Genomic DNA, 22,080 nt, shown 5'->3' with positions numbered 1-22,080 from the left:
TTGAGTAAACTGCACTCATTCTGGCTCTTACTCATATTTATACTGACTTATAAAAGCCATATTATATAACTAATGTCTGATGACTGTTTTACTTTTTTTTACATTCTAAACATTTTTGTCTACATGTTAGATGAATAAACTTCAGGATATAAATTTCTTCATTATCTACTGAATAAATGAGTAACTAATGGAACAAGGAGCATAAAATAATTAATAAATGTTGACTTTGTGAAAACAGCCACACTGTAATAACTCAAGAGTGGATCTCAGAAACATCCACATAACAATCTATTTTGCAGATTATATATTTCTAGTTATTCCAAGTTTCTTGATACACAATAAAAACTATTCAAATTCCATAAACTCTTTCATTTAGCCGATCACAACCACTAGAATCAAGCAGGAGCTAAAAAAAAAAAAAAAAAAAAAAAACTGAATCCAGCAAAATTATTTTACAACAGCTGATAAAAACAAGTAAGCCATTACAGTTAACATTATCTAAGAAGATTATCCTCAGAAATTATTTTCATGACAGTTCAAATGAAGATGCTGGTAAAGGGCTCCTAACCTAAAAGTGAAGGAAAAGAAATGCTGAAGACTAAAAAAGCAATAGAAGCCAAATAGTTTTTGATCATTTACTTCATTCCGCCTACCCTACGAGATGGGGTTTGGAGAGCTTCCAGGTCAAACTTATGGAGGTACTGGGAGACAGGTATGCCTGGAGGCCAGATGTTCACCCCTCAGGCCTTGCCCTGGGCATCTCCTCTGTTTGGCCATTCCTGAATTGTAGCCCTCATAATTAACTGGTAATCTGATCATTCATTAAAAATGGTAAAGTCCAAAGGAACTAAGATGGCAGAGTAGCAGGAGGACCCCAGGCTTGCCTGGTCCCTGGAACTCAGCTAGATAAATATCAATTCATTTTGGACACCCAAGAAATCGTTCTAAAAACAGAATTGCAAAAATAGAGGGAGATAAAAGACCACATCATGCAAGGCTGGAGATGTGGAGACATGATCTGGGGGGAGAAGAGGATCACAGGTGCCTCGGAGGGGAGGGAACACTGTCATGGAGAGAAGTGAGAGAGAGCGAGAGAGAAGAGTGCACAGGGGATCACAGAAAGAAGCCACCTCCCCAAAGCCAGTGACTGGGGAAATGAGAGGGCTGATTTTTGTAAGTTTTTACAAACACAGGGCTCAAACACTAGAATTTTAGAGGACCACGGCACGGCGGGTGTGGAGCCCAGCCGGTGATGCAGTGCTCCTGTGGAGAACTAGTACAGATAGCCCAGGGCAGACAACATGATCTGAGGATCCCCTAGGACACACTGGGAGAGATGATTTCCCCCTTCTTGGAGCACATCTAAAAGAGGTGGTTTGCCTCTCTGGGGACAAACATGTTGGCAGATGCCATTACTCTCTCCCACCTCCCAGCATAAACTAACTTCAGTGAACAGCACAGTGCCAAGAGTGGCATAAATCACTTACACCAAGTCCTGGCCCTGTGCACTCAGCAGGTGCCGCTTTTCTCAGGCAAGTGTGTCTTGCCTGAGAATCAGCACAGCAGAAAAGCAGCACAAACCCCCGCCCCCCAACACATACACACCACATCTACTGACCACAGAGTTCTGCACAGCTTCAGCTGGAGTGGATACAGCATCAGGTCTCTTTTAGCAAGCAGATCAGAGCACACCTAGTTAAAACTTACCAGATGCTGGCCCATGTCCAAACACTCCCCACTGCAGGCAAGGAAAAACCCTGCAGAGGACTGACCTCAGGGAAAGAGCAAGCAAAACACAGCAACACAGCACACACAGCATACATCGGAGACACTTCCTGAAGCGCCAGGCCCTGAACAGTATATGACCTCTTCTTTATAAAGACAATACTCTCAGGAACAGGAAACATAATAGGTTTTCCTAACACACAAAAGAAGATGGAGATGAAAATGCCAAGACAGAGGAATTCATCCCATAGAACAAGAAAAGGTCACAGCCAGGCATCTACTTGAAATAGACATAAGAAATATGCTTGATCCAGAATTTATTTTTTAAAGATTCTATTTATTTTAGGGAAAGAGAAAGTGTGTAAGCACAAGTGGGGTAAAGAGGCAGAGGGAGAAGCAGAACCCCCGCACTCCCTAAGTCCAATGTGGGGCTTAATCCCAGGACCCCAAGATCATGACCTGAGCTGATGTTAGATGTTTAACCAGCTGAGCCACCCAGGTGCCCCTCGATCCAGAATTTAAAGCAACAATCATAAGGATATCAGGTGGGCTTAAGAAAAGCATAGAAGACACCAGGGAGTCCCTTATGCAGAAACCAAAGACCTAAAAACTAGTCAGGCTCAACTAAATAACACCGTAAACTGAGGTATGAAACCAACTGGATGTAATGGATGGAAGGATGCAGAGGAATGAATAAGTGACACAGAACATAAAATTATAAAAAATAAAGAAGCTAAAAAGAAAAGAAAAATATTAGATTGTGAATACAGACTCAGGGAACTTAAAGACTCCTTAAGGCAAAGTAATATTCCTATAATAAGGATCCCAAAAGAACAGAAGGAAAATGGGGCAGAAGGTTTAATTGAAGAAATTATAGTTGAAAACTTCTCTAATTTGGGGAAGAAAACAGACATTCAAATCCAGGAGGCAGAGAGAACTCCCACCAAAATCAACAAAAGCAGGCCAACACCAAGGCAAATCAGTTAAATTTACAAAATACAGAAATTTTAAAAATCCTAAAAGCAGTAAGTGAAAAGAAATCCCTAACTTATAAGGGAAGACAGATAGGTTAGCAGCAGATCTCTCCACAGAAACTCAGCAGGCCAAAGAAGTGGCAGGATATATTCAATGTGCTAAATAGGAAAAATATGCAGTCAAAATACTCTATCTAGGAAGGCAGTCACTCAGAATAGATGGAGAGATGAAGTGTTTCCCAGACAAACAAAAACTAAAGGACTTCGTGACCACTAAACAAGTCCTGCAAGAAATATTAAAGGGGACTCTTTGTCGTTTTTGGTCTTTCTCTCTCACTCAAAGACTAGAAAGGTACAGAGAAAATCTCTAGAAACAACTTAACAGGTAATACAATGGCACTAAATTCTTATCAGTAATCATTCTGAACATAAATGGACTAAATGCTCCAGTCAAAAGACACTGGGTACCAAAATGGATTAAAAAAAATAAGACCCGGGGCGCCTGGGTGGCTCAGTGGGTTAAGGCCTCTGCCTTCGGCTAGGGCCCTGATCCCAGGGTCCTGGGATCGAGCCCCGCATGGGGCTCTCTGCTCTGCAGGGAGCCTGCTCCTCTCTCTCTCTCTCTGTCTGCCTCTCTGCCTACTTGTGATCTCTGTCTGTAAAAAAAAAAAAAAAAACCTTAAAAAAAAAAAAAAAAAAAAAAAGAAAAAAATAAGACCCAACTACATGCTGCCTACAAGAGACTCATTTTAGACCTAAAGACACTTGTAGATTGAAAGTCAATTGATGGATAAATATTTATCATCTAATGGAAGTCAAAGAAAGCTGGAGTAGCCATCCTTATATCAAATTACATTTTAAATCAAAGACTGTAACAGAAGAAGAAGGGCACTATATCATAACAAAGGGGTCTATCCAACAAGAAGATCTAACAATTATAAATATTTATGCCCCCAACTTGCAAACACCCAAATATATTAGACAATTAGTAACAAACATAGGCACTCATTGATAATAATAATGGGGGATTTCAACACCCCACTTAGAGCATGAACAGATCATCTAAGCAGAAAAGCAAAATGCAAACAATGGCTTTGAATGATACACTGGACCAGATGGACTTAACAGATATATTCAGAACATTTCATCACGGGACATTCTCCAGAACAGATCACATACTGGGTCACAAATCAGGCCTTAACAAGTACAGAAAGACTGAGGTCATACCATGCATATTTTCCCAACCATAATGCTATGAAACTTCAAGTCAATCACAAGAAAAAAATTTGGAAAGACCACCAATACATGGAGGTTAAAGAATATCCTACTAAAGAATGAACGGGTTAGGGGCGCCTGGGTGGCTCAGTGGGTTAAGCCGCTGCCTACGGCTCAGGTCATGATCTCAGGTCCTGGGATCGAGTCCCGCATAGGGCTCTCTGCTCGGCAGGGAGCCTGCTTCCTCCTCTCTCTCTGCCTGCCTCTCTGCCTACTTGTGATCTCTGTCTGTCAAATAAATAAATAAAATCTTTAAAAAAAAAAAAAAAAAAAAAAAGAAAGAACGGGTTAAAGAATTAAAAAAAAAAAAAAATACATCAAAACAAATGAAAATGAAAACATGACGGTCCAAAACCTTTGGGATGCAGCAAAAGCAGTCATAAGAAAGAATTATATAGCAATACAGGTCTACCTCAGGAAGCAAGAAAAATCTCAAATATACAACCTATAGAAACTACAAAAAGAAATGAAGCCTAAAGCTAGCAGAAAAGTGAATAAATATTAAAGCAGAAATAAATGATACAGAAATAAACAAGAAACAGAAGAAAAGACCAATGAAACCAGGAGCTTGTTCTTAGAATGAATAAAACTGATAAATCCCTAGCCACACTTATCAAAATGGAAACAGAAAGGACCCAAAGAAATAAAATTACAACTGGACACCTGGGTGGCTCAGTCAGTTAAGCATCCAACTCTTGATTTCAGCTCACGTCATGATCTCAGGGTCAGGAGACTGAGCCCTTTGTCAGGCTCCGTGCTCCATCTGGAGTGTGCTTGAGATTCTCTCTCTTCCTCTCCCTCTGTCTCTCCCCCTACTCATTCTCTCTCTCTCTAATAAATAAATAAAATCTTAAAAAAAAAAATAAAACCACAAGTTGGAGAGATCACAACCAACACCACAGAAATAAAACAATTCTAAGAGAATATTATGAAAAATTATATGCAAATAAACTAGGCAATCTGGAAGAAATGAATAAATTCCTAGAAACATATAAACTGAGCCAGGAAGAAATAAAAAAATTAAGCACACCAATAACCAGCAAGAAATTGAATCCATAATCAAAGTCTCCCAACAAACAATGGTCTAGAACCAGACAGCTTCCTAGGAAATTCAACCAAACATTTAAAGACTTAACATCTATTCTTCTCAAACTGTTCCCAGTAATAGATGTGGAAGAAAAACTTCCAAACTTATTCTATGAGGCCAGCATTACCTTGATTCCAAAACCAGACAATTAAAAAAGAGAATTACAGGCCAGTATCACTGATGAACATGAATGCAAAAATTCTCAACAAAATACTAGCAAACTGAACACAATAGTGCATTAAAAGAATCAACCATCACAATCAAATGGGATTTATTCCTGGGCTGCAGGGGCGGCTTGGATATTCACAAACCAATGTGATACACCACAGTAACAAAAGAAAGAGTAAGAACTATATGATCCTGTCAATAGGTGCAGAAAAAGCATTTGACAAAATACAGCGCCCTTTCCTGATAAAGTCTCAACAAGGTAGGGATAGATGGAACATACCTCAACATCATAAAGGCCATATACGAAAGACCCACAGAGAATATCATCCTCAATAAGGAAAGACTGGTAGCTCTTCCTCTATGGTCAGGAACAAGACAGGGATGTCCACTCTTACCATTGTTATTTAACATAGTACTGGAACTCCTAGTCTTAGCAATCAGACAACAACAACAACAACAAAAAGTCATCCAAATCAGCAAGAAAGAAGTCAAATTTTCACCATTAAAAGAAGATATGAGGGGTGCCTGGGTGGCTCAGTGGTTTAAAGCCTCTGCCTTCGCCTCGGGTCATGATCCCAGGGTTCTGGGATTGAGCCCCGCATCGGGCTCTCTGCTCAGCGGGGAGCCTGCTTCCTCCTCTCTCTCTGTCTGCCTCTCTGCCTACTTGTGATCTCTCTCTGAAAAAATAAATAAATAAATTTAAAAAAAAAGAAGATATGATACTCCCTCAATATAAGAAACCCAAAAGACTACCAAAAAAATTTGCTATAACTGATACAAAATTCACTAAAGTTGCAGGATACAAAAATCAACTTATAGAAATCTGTGGAATTTCTATACACCAATAATGAAGCAGCAAAAACAGAAATCAAAGAATCAATCCCATTTACAATTGCACAAAAAACCCTGAGATACCTAGGAATAAACCTAACCAAAGAGGTAAAAGATCTGTACTCTGAGAACTGTGGAATATATATGAAGGAAATTGAAGAGAAGACAAAGAAATGGGAAAACATCCCATGCTTAAGGATTAGAAGAACAATTATTGTTAAAATGCCTAGGATATCTAAAGCAATCTACACATTCAAAACAACCCCTATCAAAATATCATCAGGGTTTTTCACAGAGCTAAAACTAACAACCCTAAAATTTGTATGGAACCAAAAATGACCCCAAATAGCCAAAGCAATCTTGAAAAAGAAAGGCAAACTTCAGAAAACAGTGTGGAAGTTCCTCCAAAAATTAAAAATAGAGCTACCCTATGACCCAGCAATTGCACTACTGGGTATTTACCCCAAAAGATACAGATATAGTGAAAAGAAGGGCCACATGCACCCCGATGTTCATAGTAGCAATGTCCACAGTATTGCTGTGCTAAAGTGTGGAAAGAGCTAAGATGTCCCTTAACAGATGAACGGATAAAGAAGATGTGGTCCATATATACAACGGAATATTACTCAGCCATCAGAAAGGATGAATACCCACCATTTGCATCAACATGGATGGGACTGGAGAAGATTATGCTATGTGAAATAAGTCAAGCAGAAAAAGAGAATTACCATAAGGTTTCACTTATATGTAGAATGTAAGGAATAGCATGGGAGGGCATTAGGAGTAGGAAGGGAAAAATGAAGGGGGGGAATCAGAGGGGGAGATGAACCATGAGAGACCATGGACTCCAGGAAACAAATTGAGGGTTTTACAGGAGAAGGGGGTGGGGGGTTGGGTTAGCCCAGTGATGGATATTAAGGAGGGCATGTGTTGTGATGAGCACTGGGTGTTATATGCAAACAATGAATCATGGAACACAATATCAAAAACTAATGATGTGGGGCACCTGGGTGGCTCAGTGGGTTAGCCTCTGCCTTCAGCTCAGGTCATGATCTCAGGATCCTGGGATCAAACCCCGCATCGGGCTCTCTGCTCAGAGGGGAGCCTGCTTCCCCCTCTGTCTCTGCCTACTGCTCTGCTTACTGGTGATCTCTCTGTGTCAAACAAATAAATAAAATCTTTAAAAAAAAAAAAAAACTAATGATGTACTGTATGGTGATTAACATAACATAATTTAAAAAAAGAAAAAGAAGGGCAAAGCTGAAAGCTTCACAATTCTAGACTTCAAATTATATGACAAAGCTGTAGTGATCAAGACAGTATGGTCATGGCACAAAAACAAAGATCAATGGAACAGAATAGAAAGATCAATGGAACAGAATAGAAAATCCAGAAATGGATCCACAACTCTATGGTCAACTAATCGACAAAACAGGAAAAAACATCCAATGGAAAACAGTCTCTTCAACAAATGCTGTTGGAAAACCTGGACAGTTACATGCAAAAGAATAAAACTGAACCACTTTCTTACATTATACACAAAAAATAAATTCAAAATGGATGAATGACCTCAATGTGAGGGAGCAGTCATCAAAATCCTAGAGGAGAACACAGCTAGCAACCTCTTTGACATGGGCTGTACCTGTTGGGCTGGCAGGAAGGGGGCTACCAAAGATGGCGAAAGTTCCCGCCACAAGACCTGAGCTCGGACAGGAGAACAAAGGCCCAAGCAGGAATCTGAGACCCCCGCCCCGGGCTCCTGTGCACCAATGGGATCCCGATGAGCAGGCGGGATATCCAAATAAGGGAAACTTCCAAAAGACCCCTGAGCTTCCTCCCGAGACCCCTTAAAAGCCCCCTCCTCCCTGCCTTGGGTGCGACTTCCGCCACTCTGCTTTCCAGAGTGGCGGAACCTCGCCCGAGGGTGCCCACCTCCTCCCGGCACAACTTTCCTGGCTCCCCCTCTCCTGAGCCCTGAAACTTCGCCGGAGAGCGTTTTTAATAAATCTTGCCTTGCACCCACTTTGCCTGGTGTTGTGTTTATCTCGCCGGAAAAAAACTTTACAGTACCAACTTCTTACCAGATACATCTCTGGAGGTAAGAGAAACAAAAGCAAAAATGAACTATTGGGACTTCATCAAGAAAAAAAGCTTCTGCACAGCAAAGGAAACATTCAACAGAACTAAAAAGCAATCTTCTGAATGGAAGAGGATATTTACAAATGACGTATCTGATAAAGGGTTAGTGTTCAAAATCTATACATGACTCACCAAACTCAACACCCAAAAAATAAATAATCCAGTCAAGAAATGGGCAGAAGTCACGAATAGACACTTTCCCAAAGAACACATCGAGATGGCTAATAGATACGTGAAAAGATGCTCACCATCACTCAACTTCAGGGAAATACAAATCAAAACTACTATGAGGCTATCACCTCACACCAGGCAGAATGGCTAAAATTAGCAAAATTAAAATTAACAGGAAACAAGTGGTGGCAAGGATATGGAGAAAGGGAACCCTCTAGCACTGTTGGTGGGAATGCAAACTGGTGCAGCCACTCTGGAAAAACAGTATGGAGGTTCCTCAAAAAGTTAAAAATAGAACTACACTATGACCCAGTAACTGCACTATTAGGTATTTACCCAAAGGATCCAAAAATAGTGATTCGAAAGGACATATGCCTCCTGATGCTTATATCCGCTTTATAAACAATAGCCAAATTATGGAAAGTGCCCAAATGTTCACTAAATAATGGATAAAGAAGCTGTATGTAGTACATATCTATGATGGAACATTACTCAGACATCAAAAAATGAAATCCTGCCACTTGCAACGTGGATGGAGCTACAGTGTACTATGCTAAGTGAAACGAGTTAGTCAGAGAAAGACAAATTCCATGTGATTTCACGCATATGTGGAATTTAAGAAATAAACATTAACATAGAGGGAAAAGAGACAGGCAAATCACAAAATGGAGTCTTAACAATAGAAAACAAACTGAGGGTTGCTGGAGGGGAGGCAGGCAGGGGGATGGGTATTAAGGAGGGCACTTGTTGTGGTACTGTATTTAAGTGATAAATCATAAAATTCTACTAATGAAACTAATATGACACTATATCTAGAATTTAAATACAAAACTTAAAATCTCATAGGTTTTGTTTTATGGTTTCGGGGATTTGGTTTGTTTTTTTTGTTTCTTCAGAGAAGGAGAAAGAAGAGTGGGGGAGGGACAGACAAAGAGGGGAAGAGAGAATCCTAAACAGGCTCCACACCCTGTGTGGATGCCAGGCTCAATCTCCCAACTCTGAGACCACGACCTGAGCCAAAATCAAGAGTTAGATGTTTAAGTCAGGCACCAGAGCCACCTAGGTGCCCCAAAAATCGAGTAACTTTTAACCAAGAAATTAGGAAGGTTGCCAAATATGAAATACCACAGTTTGAAAATAAGAAATTTTTCAATACTGCAATATTGAAAATGAGAACAGATCTGAAAAGAAAGGACCATAAGTTAACAAAAAGATAAAGCCGGGAACTTTTTTTTTTTTTTTAATTATCATTTTTTTTTAATTTACAGAGATCACAAGTAGGCAAAGAGGCAGGTTGGGCAGGGAGGAGGGGGAGGCTCCCCGCTGAGCAGAGAGCCCGATATGGGGCTCGATCACAAGACCCTGAGATCATGACCTGAGCCAAAGGCAGGTCCACTGAGCCACCCAGGCGCCCCAAAGCCAAGAACTTTCATATTTAAGTAGAGAGGACAAGAAATGCTAATTCAAAAATCAATTCAAAAAAAAATTTTTTTTAATTTTTTTTTTTCTATTTCAAAAATCACACGTAAGAAGAAAGACTATGCACTAGATGTAAAGCTTCACTTTAAGTAGCAGGGCAGGGAGACACAAAAGGAAAGATAAACGGTCATATATACAGTCCTGTGACAGTCACCAAAAACAGGGTAAGGCCATAAACTAGGAATATGTGTACAGCCAAATCTTCTTTAGGCCTAGATTATCCATCCCTTGAAACATTTTATGGATTTAAATAGTCATTGTCCTCTGAGTGTATCCACCTTATAAGCAACAAAAAAGTTTTGTAATTTTATGCCACCACAAATGAGTATTTAAAACTACTTTTGGGGGCGCCTGGGTGGCTCAGTGGGTTAAGCCGCTGCCTTCGGCTCAGGTCATGATCTCAGAGTCCTGGGATCGAGTCCCGCATCGGGCTCTCTGCTCAGCGAGAGCCTGCTTCCCTCTCTCTCTCTCTGCCTGCCTCTCCATCTACTTGTGATTTCTCTCTGTCAAATAAATAAATAAAATCTTTAAAAAAAAAAAAAATAAAATAAAACTACTTTTGGGGGGGCACCTGGGTGGCTAAGTCTGTTATGCACCTGCCTTGGGCTCAGGTCATGATCCTGGGTCCTGGGTTTGAGCCCCACCTTGGGCTCCCTGCTCAACAGGGAGCCTGCTTCTCTCTCTTCTGCTCCCCCTGCTTGTGTTCTCACACTGTCAAATAGAAAAATAAAATAAAACTAGTTTGGAGGGGCACCTGGGTGGCTCACATGGTTAGGTGGCCTACTCTTAAATTCAGCCCAGGTCATGATGTTAAGGTTGTGGGATTGAGCCTCACCTCAGGCTTCACTGAGTGTGGAACCTGCTTGGGATTCTTCCTATGCCCCTCCCTCCTCACGTGCTTGCCCTCCCCCTCTGAAATAAAAATAAATAAATCTTTAAAACTACTTTTGGGAAAAAAAATTAAAAATGAAACCACTTTTGGGTTTAGAATTACTACAAAGACCATACCTATGGCAGAAAAGCAAAGTGTCATGGCAACATCACATGTCACAAAAAAGCAGTCCAGGTTAAGAAGAAAACAATGTCTTGCGCTTACAAGGGACTCAGCTAACACAAAATGAGTCATGAAATGGAATGCCCAAATAGAAAAGAGCCAAACTGTCAGATGCTGAATAAATAACATCAAACAAGTATCTGAATTAGAAAAAGCTAACAGGTTCTCAATATTATACCTTCAAAATATCTTAAAATGACACCTATTTTGCAAGTTATGAAACGTGTATTCAGATTGTCTATAATTAAAGAATAATCAGATTTTCCACAAGATGGAATGCTGGAATACCAAATACTAAATAGGGGGGAAGGGGTGTGGAAGGGAGGAAAGTACTCTCCTTAAAGTGCAACCTTATCAGTTATTAAAAGTCTGAAAAGTTTCGGGCCGTTTGCACAGAATCTTCTTAAAGGACACTAGGAGCAAAAGCAGACTGAATTGACTCTACATTCCTACACAGTGAATCAAGTTGTCAAGAACCATCATCATTTAATTATAATAATCCCCCATGAAATTAAAAGGCCAATAATTTTTTAAAAAGAGATTTTTCCCTTCCAGAATTTTTTTTAAGGTTTTATTTTTAAATAATTTCTACACCCAACATGGGGCTTGAACTCACAACCCCAAGATCAAGAGTAGCATGCTCCACGGACTGAGCCAGGCGGGTGCCACCCCCTTCCAGGATTCGTAATAAGAGACAAAACCAGGAGTAATGAGATGTAAACTCAAGGCAAAAGTGACACTTATGAGACCACAAAATAAAGTTACTCTTTCATATTGTTTGAGTACAAATTAAAGTTACTATTGCACATATCCAGAAAAAAAAAACTTTGACCAACAGTTGGAAACAAATTATACTTGTAAGCAGCTGAGGCTCATTAAGAAACCTAGACTATTATTCTTTAAATAGTTATTTACTCATGCAGCAGTTTAAGCATAGATCATAAACATCTTAGCCTTCTCCCTCATTGCCCGTTTCTGTGCCAAGCCCTTCCAAAGCCAGGGCTGGTAAGGTTCACTCCAAGAAGGAAAGAAGCTCATGGACGAAATGCTATCCTCACACAGCCCAGAGAACCGGTGACGCACCAGGAGCTTGGAAAACATCCCGTCGTTCACCTTACTAAGAGCAGTTAGGTAAGAAGATGGTCGTCCACGTGCACTATTGTTTCCCAGGTGTGTTTATTTATTTTTCACTTCGGCTTCGATATCAATACTCTCAACCTCAATCAAATGGGGGGAGGGGGAGCAGCGCCGCTGGTGGTATGTGGACGCAACACAAGTTTAAAAAATAAAAACACAGGCTTTTTTTTTTTTTTTTTTTAATCGCAGCGTACTCGACACCCTCACCTCTCTTCTACACCTCTGCCATCACCCCCCACGCAGCCCTTCGCCGCCGCTGCGGGTCCCCATGACAACCCCACCCGAAGGCGATCCCCTCCGCCGCCTCCCGGCTCCCGGCCCCCGCCCGGGCCCGGCCCGCCACACTCGCCTGTCAACTGACAACTCCACCTGCCCTGAGCTCTACTCTCCCCGCTCCCGAGAGACGGGCCGGGAACCCTCCCGACGCGCGGGCCCACTCCCGGGCGACGGCACGACCGTCCCCAGTCGGGAATGTGCGAGAGGGGGCGGCGGGAGAGGGAGCCGAGGACGTTCCACTCCAACCCCCAAACAAGCGGTGCGAGGGCCGGGGCGCGACCCTCAAATGGGGAGCGGGCCGTCCCCGAGCCCCTGTCTACGCGGCTAAGGGGAGCCGAGGGGCGGGCTCGGTGGGCGCGAAGGAACTTGCCGTTTTCACAAACAACAACGCGTCGCGGCGGCGGAAGGCTGCTGGGGACCACACTCTCACCTTGAAAGGGTTGTTGAGATCCGGGTCCGCAAAGGGGTTACTGTCGAAATCCGACATCTCTCTGGCGCTTGGCGTCACCCACCGGACCCAGGCGCAGAGAGGGAGACGAGGCGAGGCCGCCGCCCCCCTGCGCGCTCACGTCGCCGCCGCCGCCGCCGCCGAGCAGATCCGGGTGCAGCTCTCGGGGCCACCCAGCCGGCCGCGCCACTGAGCATGCCCGGTGCCACGGGCTCCCGGCCGGCGGCGCCGTTCCCGTTCGTGATCCCGTTCTTCCGGGCCTGGATCCAGCGTTCCGGGCTTTGGCTGCGACCGAGTGGGGACCAGGGGCGGAGGGAGCCGGGAACGGAGAGCGGGAGTGACCCGTCCTAGGTTCCTTGGGCCCAAGATTACGCGTCTTGCGGAGGAATGAGTTTGGCTAGAATTATATTACTATCCATTTAGGATTGGCTGCCGGTAAGCGATCGTGACTTGGGAAAGAGGTGGTATTCTATGAGCAAGACACACACTGACCCCATTTCCCCAGGTTGGGAAGGAGGCGTGAGAAGTACGCTGCACACCCGGGGAGGGGGCAGCTATTTAACCACGCTTCCAGCACATGGCTGGAGAGGCTCCGGCAGCTGGAGAAGCTCCGCACCTGGCTCCAAAGACAATGTCCCGTGGGGACCTGACCTCGCTAATGAGTTCTGCACACACACCCCACCTGACCCCACCTGGGAATCGCAGCCTCTCGCCTTCCGGTCCCTGGACTCTAGGTTACTGATAAATCACGGAGACCAGTCTCGAGTTACCGATCCGGAATGGCTCTACAGGGGTTTTGGAAAGTGAAAAGATCCAGTAGTAGGTTCCAGCCTCTGCTCCCATTCTCCGGAATCTGCAAAATGGCTACTTTTCCGGAAATGAATGGGGATGGGATGAGGGTGAAACGAATTTAGAAATCAAGGTCCTCAAGTTAATGTTAGTGGTTAGTGGTGATAAAAGGATGTTTTTATTGTTGTTTTTACTTTAAGGCATTTGGGCGCAAAATATACACCTCTGATTTTTTTCCTTTAACAGCCCCCAACAGCAGGGATGAGAGCACAGAAAAATGGGTACGTGTAAAGAATTTTTGTACTATTTGTTATCCTACCCCTGAAGTTAATGAGAGGGCATCCCCTTCCCCACTTTCATCTTTCTGCTCTAACAGAAAAGCACTTAGCAGATGAAGCAACGAAGAGCCAGAATGCTCACTTGGTCTGTCCCCAGGTTTTGGGGAAAAAACTAGAATTAGTCTTACTAGCTTGTGAGGGGGCTGGGGAGAGGGGAGCTTGCACTATGCAAAGTCCCCTGGGAAATAATACTTTTTCCCCACTCTGAAAACACTAGTTCTAGGAATGATTACAAAAACCAGATTTATTATAATCTCTTTGGCAGGATCCAAGTAGAAATACAGGATGAAGAAGCTGCTTCTAGGCACCTGACTAGGAGGGTCAGCTGGTGAGTGAGAACAGAGAAGATCACGGCAGAGCTTCAAGATCTCAGATATAAAAAAGAGCTAACGGATTCACCACCCTATCCTCCGCAGCTGCCTGGGGTTTGGTTCATTAGTTTAGTGCTCAAAACATGTGTCTGGTTCAAATCCCGGTTCTGATGGGTCTAGTGCTATCTCTTAATATCTTTGACTCTGTAAAGGGTTACTTGGGAATTACGTAAGAACTAGAAAAAGTGTCCTGCATGTATTTAGTACCTAACAAATATTGGTTGAATGTCTGAAAATGGCAAGAGGGCCCAGTCCACTGTTGTTATGTGCTTTTTTTCCTCAACTCTCCTAAGATTGACCTTGCCCACCTGATCTGCTTGTCTCACCACTTTGGCCCTTACTCCCTCCACCTGTCCTCCAAATGACTCAAATAATCAGAAGCTATTTATTATGCATCTACTATGTTCCAAGACAATGAGTATCAGCTTAGCCTGCATTGCAGGATGGAAATTTCCAATACAGTGTGTTTACAGCTAATGATATTATCACCTAATGCAAAGACTTAACAGACTTTACTGTTACAGAATCCTGTTAATGATGCAGACACCCACCTCTGCACATCTTTTATCTTTTAAATTCTGCTTTAAGGAATCTCAGATAGGGGGCCTTAATCTACATACATACTGGTGTTCTCAATTTTTTTCTCTTTATTCTTTGTTTTCCCTTCTCTCTTCCCCTACTTTAACAACCAGTATGATCCTTTCAACATTCTTATAACATTGTATATCTACATGCACATAATACATGATCACACACAATACATAATACATACTCATGTAGACATATTGCATATACAAAGTTTTAGCATTGTCTTGAAAATGGATCACATATAATATTTTCCTGAAACTTGTTTTTCTTATTAAATGGTATTTCTGGCAGTTTCTCAGTGAAATGTGCATTAGCAAAGAGATAGTCTAAGCTTTCTTATGCAAATACACCTCATAAATATTACTACTTTTTTAAAGTTTTTATTTATAGGGGCGCCTGGGTGGCTCAGTGGGTTAAAGCCTCTGCTTTCGGCTCAGGTCATGATCCCAGGGTCCTGGGATCGAGCCCCACATCGGGCTCTCTGCTCATCAGGGAGCCTGCTTCCACTTCTCTCTCTGCCTGCCTCTCTGCCTACTTGTGATCTCTGTCTGTCAAATAAATAAATAAAATATTTAAAAAATAAATAAATAAAATAAAAATAAAGTTTTTATTTATATATCTTAAGTAATTTCTACCCCCAAAGTGGGGATTGAACTTCACATGATCTTCTGGCTAAGCCAGCCAAGTATTCCAGTATTCTCACTTTTTGTGTGTACCATGACTATAGAAGTGAAAAGCGCTGGGAAGCGTTGCCTAGTGGAAATCCGTCCAAATCAAAAACTATGTGTTTATTTTATTCTCTTTAACAGTTGCAAGAGCAGCATTTTTAAAGGACTCTGCTAGAAGTGATATGCTAGGGGCGCCTGGGTGGCTCAGTAGGTTAAGCCTCTGCTTTCGGCTCAGGTCATGGTCCCAGGGTCCTAGGATCTAGCCGAGCATAGGGCCCTCTGCTCAGCGGGGAGCCTGCTTCCCCCTCTCTCTCTGCCTGCCTCTCTGCTTGCTTGTGATCTCTCCCTCTCTCTGTCAAATAAATAAATTAAAAAAAAAAAAAAAGTGATACGCTGACCACACTTTAAGAACCCTGATATAAAGACGTTCAGACAGACACAGACCTGTACCCCTAGGGATAAAAATATATGCTTATAAAAAATTAAAAAAATTAAAAAATTAAAAAATAAAGACGTTCAGACATATGGTCCATGGGTGAGCTTACTGATTAGCTTTCATGAAATTTAGGACTCTCATGTCCTAACATGAGAAATGAAAGGGAGCTGAGCTCCTTCAGGAGAAGAAACTGTCTTTGGACAGGTTACATAATTTGCCTCGGTGGCAAAGGGAGTGAGTGAATAGAGGAACTAAGAACAAAACTCCATTCTCTCAGCTCACATTTCGGACATTAAATTGATAGATTTGGTTAGTGGTATATTTCATAAAGGAAGACAAAATGCTATGTGGAAGACAAAGTCAGCATATGGGAGGCTTCACTGGTTGGACTTGTTCATTTTCCAGGAGGTGCCCCTAAATTTGGTAGAACAAAGAATGAAGAATTAAAACTAGTTCTGGATCCAGATCTGCCATAAACCAGCTGTGTGACCTTTCTCAAATCAATTCCCCTCTCTGATCAGAAGTTTCACACTAATCATTCAGCAAGTATTTATGGAGCACCTACTAACTGATAAACAGTGTTTTAGATGTTAAAGATAAAGCAATGGATGAGATAAAACTTTTAGGAAACTTCCTAAAAGCCCTACAATATAGCTAAATATTTTGGGTCCTTTGGACAGCTCAAATATTTTATTAACCTGTGGCAATGTCTCACCCCTCCCTAACTCTGTTTTGTTTTTGTTTTTCCTTTAGGATATGCCTCACTCCATTATCATGTTTCTTCTTCCTCAGTCAAACAAATTAAGTTTGAGAATCTGTTGGGTAGGGGTTATAAGCTACATTCCATGTTTTCTACACTGCTAGCATATAGCTGGTAAATGCTGATAAAATGTCAGGTTAGAAATTTACATTTTTTACTTCAAAAGGTTCATTGGACTCTGGATTCACTAATGTGTTAAAACTGAAATTCATCATCTGTCACAGTGGATCCTGTCTCGAGATTTTCTGCTGTGACTGCTGCTATTAACAAAGTATTCAAGAGGGGAACCTGGGTGGCTTAGTCCTTAGGCATCTGCCTTCAGGTCAGGTCATGATCCCAGGATCTTGAGATCAAACCCCGCATCAGGTTCCCTGCTCTGTGGGAAGCCTCTTTGGTCTCCCTCTCCCACTCTCCTTGCTTGTATTCCCTCTCTCTGTCTGTCAAATAAATAAATAAAATCTTTTTAAAAAATTGTTTAAAAAAAGAAAAAAGTATTCAAGAAATGATTGTTTACAGTTAACATTTCTTAGTTTATAAAAAGAAATCCCACATAACATCTTTGCTCAGAATAAGCCCAAATACAAGATTAAGAACAACCATTTTAGTAGTCAATATAAACAGAGTTGTGCAAGTACTATGATAAAATTTTCTGGATTGAAACTCTAAATTCCAAGCAATGATGTCATAGAAACGTTGTAATGGTATGGGCCAATGAAATGCAAAAACTAACTGTGGGGCGCCTGGGTGGCTCAGATGGTTAAGTGTCAGAGGGGAACCTACTTCTCCCTCTCTCTCTCTGCCCCCTCGTGTGCTTCTCTCAAATAAATAAATAAAATCTTTGAGAAAAAAAAAAGAACTAACTGTAGAGTTCATTTTATTGGCTAGAAGAGTCTGCATAAGAACATTATGGTGAAATTATCCTCATCTTGCAAGACAAAATGCATTTTGCAAAACATTATTATACATACATGTATGGGCACCTGGGTGGCTCAGTCATTAAGCATCTATCTGCCTTTGGCTTAGGTCATGATCCCAGGGTCCTGGGATCAAGCCCCCATCGGGCTCCCTGCTCTACCAGAAGCCTGTTCTCCCTCTCCCACTCGCCCTGCTTGTGTTCCCTCTCTCACTGGTCTCTGTCAAAATAAATAAATAAATAATTTGAAAATACATACAAGTATGTTATACACACACACACACATATAATACCTAAATATTGAGGCATTAACCAGTGATCATATTTAAAATACTATAAAAAAAAGGAAAATTAAGTAAATTGTGTTGTAGTAAAATATATAAACTATATAGTAAAGTCTATAGTATATAATATGTACTACATTATAGCATATACAGTAAATTATGTAGTACTATAGTAGTTATATAATAATAGTAAAATTTATAATACATAGAAATATATATAGTAATATATGAATATAGGAAAGTAGTAAAATAAGTGTTACAGTCCTACAACTTCTTTGGACACTAGTTTGAGAAGCAGAACTAGGACTACTGTTATTTTTATCTAGGTACATTTTCAGAAAACTGATTTTGGTTTTTTTCATGAACAATTAATTTTATAATTACACCTGGTATTACCTAATGTCTGTGCAATTCATAAAAGTCTTCAAAGTCAGGGCAGTCTACAATTCTTAAGCTGCAAATTAGGCATAAATCTTCAGGGAACTCTTGTAAAAGAAGAAATAATCACAGCAATATAACCCATTTTCTAATCTCCCAAATCTGACTATTGGGTTTGGTTCTTTTTTCTTTTTTCTTTTTTTTTTTTAAGATTTTATTCATTTGGCAGAGACACAGCAAGAGAAGCAACGCAAGCGGGGGAGTAGGAGAAGCAGGCTTCCTGTGGAGCAGGGAGCCCGATGAGGGGCTCAAACCTGGACCCAGGGATCATGACCTGACCCAAAGGCAGACGCTTAACTACTGAGCCACTCAGGTGCCCCGACTATTGATTTTTTTTTTTAAGATTTTATTTATTTATTTGACAGATCACAAGTAGGCAGAGGAGCAGGCAGGAGGACTGGGGGGAAGCTCCCTGCTGAGCAGAGAGCCTGATTGGGGGGGAGAGGGGGCTTGATCCCAGGATCCTGAGATCATGACCTGGGTCAAAGGCAGAGGCTTCACCCACTGAGCCACCCAGGCACCCCTACTGAGTTTTTATAGAAAGAAAGTTTAATTTTCTCCCTCTTCAATTAACTGAGAATTTTAAAAAAGAAATCAGTTTTATTTAGAATAGCTATTGTAAAGAGGGAAAAGAATATAGAGACAGTTCATATTTCTTGTATGTCTGGCATTGGTCAAGCCCTGAAATTCTAGAGGCTCAACATACATTTTCTCCTATACAATATATCTTTGGGAAATATTATTATCATCAGTTCACAAATGAGAAAATGAGAACTCAGAGTTGAAGTGAATCTAAAAGCTATTTTAAGAATTATGTGAAACAGGGGCACCTGGGTGGCTCAGTGGGTTGAAGCCTCTGCCTTCAGCTTGGGTCATGATTCTGGGGTCCTAGGATGGAGCCCTGCATCGGGGTCTCTGCTCAACAGAGAGCCTGCTTTCTCCTCTCTCTCTCTCCGCCTGCCTCTCTGCCTACTTGTCATCTCTGTCTGTCAAATAAAATAAATAAAATCTTAAAAAAAAATAATTATGTGAAACAGAGACTCATGTCTGGAGTTTCATATTATTTGTCCTTGGATTTTACAAGAGGCTTTATTATATTGCCCAAGGATAGAATTCCACGTTGGGTTCTGTTTGTTTATTTGTTTGTTTGTTAAGAGAAGTGGCATAACCTTGTTGGTTCATTATGTATGCCATTGTAACCCAATGTCCAACTAACAGATGACTGGGGAGAAATACTGAGAGGGATGTGGATAACTACGTCCATTGTCTCTAGGTCTGAGAACCAAAGCTCTCCTCCATCCCTTCCACATCACCTCCCTTCACTGAAAGAGTCCTTGGGGCAGCTGCAACAGTTCGTTTCCCTCTACTTTCACCCTTGCCAGTTTTCTGTCTGTCTCTAGGTATGGTCTTAGGCCATGGGGCTGAGGGAGGATATTTTTTCCTCCCACAAATCCCAGTACAATCCTGCTCAAATCTCATATTCTTTAGACATCTTAGGCAAGGCACTGGGTTCGGCTAGGGAGGGCCTTACACAGGGAGGTTTTCATGATTTTAGTTTTTTTTTGTTTTTTTGTTTTTAAAGATTTTATTTATTTATTTGACATAGAGAGATCACAAGCAGGCAGAGAGGCAGGCAGAGAGAGAGAGGAGGAAGCAGGCTCCCTGCTGAGCAGAGAGTCCGATGCGGGGCTTGATCCCAGGACCCTGAAATCATGACCCGAGCTGAAGGCAGCGGCTTAACCCACTGAGCCACCCAGGCGCCCCGATTTTAGTTTTTTTAAATAATGCTTTGATGAATCACAACTTTATCTTTTGATCCTCTCTTTACATTTTCACAGCCCCTCTCTCATGGAACCTGACACATTGCCTTAGGAGCTTGATTACAATACAATAGAAAGCCACCACACAGTGGTGAGAGCACTTTAAGCACATCAATATCCCTGGACCAACCCTGGCCATCACGACATTCTTACCTTGAACCATCCTCATGAATCAAGAGATGGTTTCAAAGGTCAAAGCATAGATTTGTTCATATTCTTGGTTCTAAAAACTGCTGAATCCAAGGACCAGGCATTAGCTCCAACTTGTCTCATTGACTCCTTCCAAAAGCCCATAATTCATTCAAATAACAAGAGATATGCAATTTAGTCTCCATTGTATTAAATAGATACCTCCTATTGAGCAATAGTTAAAGACATTGGAGAGCCTTACCTTTCAACTATCAATTTCAAACTTCTCCCCTTTTTTTGGCTTCTGCATTTGACCTATAGTCTCTCCTGGCAGCTCCTAGTCAAGGAATTAGTTGATCCATCCTCTATAGAAACAGATAACTCTGTTTCTATATTTATCATCTATAGAAATCACTACTTTATATTGGTAATGCAAAAATCAGATTTTGCCAAAATCAGGACCTTGATTTTGATGAAAGTGACAAGGAACTTGGGTATAAATAGCTTATTTGAGTGGTGTTCCCTGGAACCTAGAGTGAGGGAGAGGGAAGAACAAAACAGCTAGAGAGGAAAATCCAATAAATTAGTTATTTTTTTTTTTTAAGATTTTATTTATTTAACAGAGAGAGATCACAAGTAGGCAGAGAGGCAGGCAGAGAGAGAGGAGGAAACAGGCTCCCTGCTGAGCAAAGAGCCTGATGCGGGGCTTGATCCCAGGACCCTGGGATCATGACCTGAGCTGAAGGCAGAGGCTTTAACCCACTGAGCCACCCAGGTGCCCCAAATTAGTTATTTTTTAAAAGATTTTTATTTGAGAGAGAGAGAGAGAGAGAGCACAAGCAGGGGGAGGAGCAGATAGAGAGGGAGAGAATCTTTAGCAGACTCCGAGCTGAGTGTGGAACCAAGTGTGGGGCCAATCCCACAATCCCAAGCTCGTGACCTGAGCCAAAACCAAGAGTTGGACACTTAACCAACTGGGCCACCCAGGAATCCCTCCAATAAATGAATTATTAAGCAATTTACAACTATAAGTAATTGGGGCTCATTCCCAGTGGGGATCCTCTGAAGAACCATGTAGAATATTTCTAATCGTTCTCCAATGGACAGAGGCATTTATCCACCAACTCCTAGTCCTTATTGGTAGGGAACTTCCCAGGCACCTTAAACACACACACATACACACACACACACACACACACACACACACACACACACACAGAGAGGCAATCCCTGAGGCAGTAAAGCTCAGAAACTCAGTAAACACTAGTAGTGAGAAACCATCAACATACATGGTTACTGTCTACCAGAGCTCAAGTCAGAGGTTGCCAAAGGAATGCAACCATGGGCTTCAATGATGTCTGTCACCCCTTTGGCAAACTTCTGTCTCCCTCCAGATGATACATACCACTGGGGCACACACCATACTTTTATTATTTTCACATACTTGAAACCCAGCATAACATCTGCTATAATGCTGAAGCTGAATGATTTCATGGATGGGTATAGTTAAAGCCAAAGAAATTCCTTTCACATCAAACTTGCACTCACCTAACAGTTTTCTAACCTCTTGTTATTACTTCCATTGTTTGTTTTTAAGATTTTATTTATTTATTTGGCAGAGAGAGATAGCAAGAGAGGGAACACAAGCATGGGGAACTAGAGAGGGAGATGCAGGCTCCCAGCTGAGCAGGGAACCTGACCTGGAGCTTGATCTCAGGATGCTGAGTTCATGACCTGAGCCAAAAGCAAATCCTTAATGCCTGAGCTACCCAGGCACCGTAT

The 22,080-nt window shown here is 41.7% G+C and overlaps 1 protein-coding gene and 1 long non-coding RNA gene across 2 annotated transcripts in view; one reads left to right on the top strand and one right to left on the bottom strand.

The window, feature by feature from the left end:
* SCAMP1 (secretory carrier membrane protein 1) overlaps positions 1–12,938 on the bottom strand; it is a 122,539-nt gene extending 109,601 nt beyond the window's left edge. Inside the window, exon 1 of the mRNA XM_059418121.1 lies at positions 12,747–12,938. Coding sequence (XP_059274104.1) covers positions 12,747–12,803 — 57 coding nt within the window. The 5' untranslated portion in view covers positions 12,804–12,938. The remainder of the gene's footprint in view (positions 1–12,746) is intronic.
* A 116-nt stretch (positions 12,939–13,054) lies between these two features.
* Positions 13,055–15,213, top strand: LOC132028752 (uncharacterized). The gene is made up of 3 exons (XR_009407527.1): positions 13,055–13,199; positions 13,800–13,834; positions 14,157–15,213. It is a non-coding gene; the product is annotated as an uncharacterized LOC132028752 (long non-coding RNA).
* Positions 15,214–22,080: the final 6,867 nt, after the last annotated feature.

This window comes from Mustela nigripes, chromosome 12 (genome assembly GCF_022355385.1).
Source record: "Mustela nigripes isolate SB6536 chromosome 12, MUSNIG.SB6536, whole genome shotgun sequence".
Classification (NCBI taxonomy): Eukaryota; Metazoa; Chordata; class Mammalia; order Carnivora; family Mustelidae; genus Mustela; species Mustela nigripes.
This window is presented reverse-complemented; position numbering and strand designations above follow the sequence as displayed.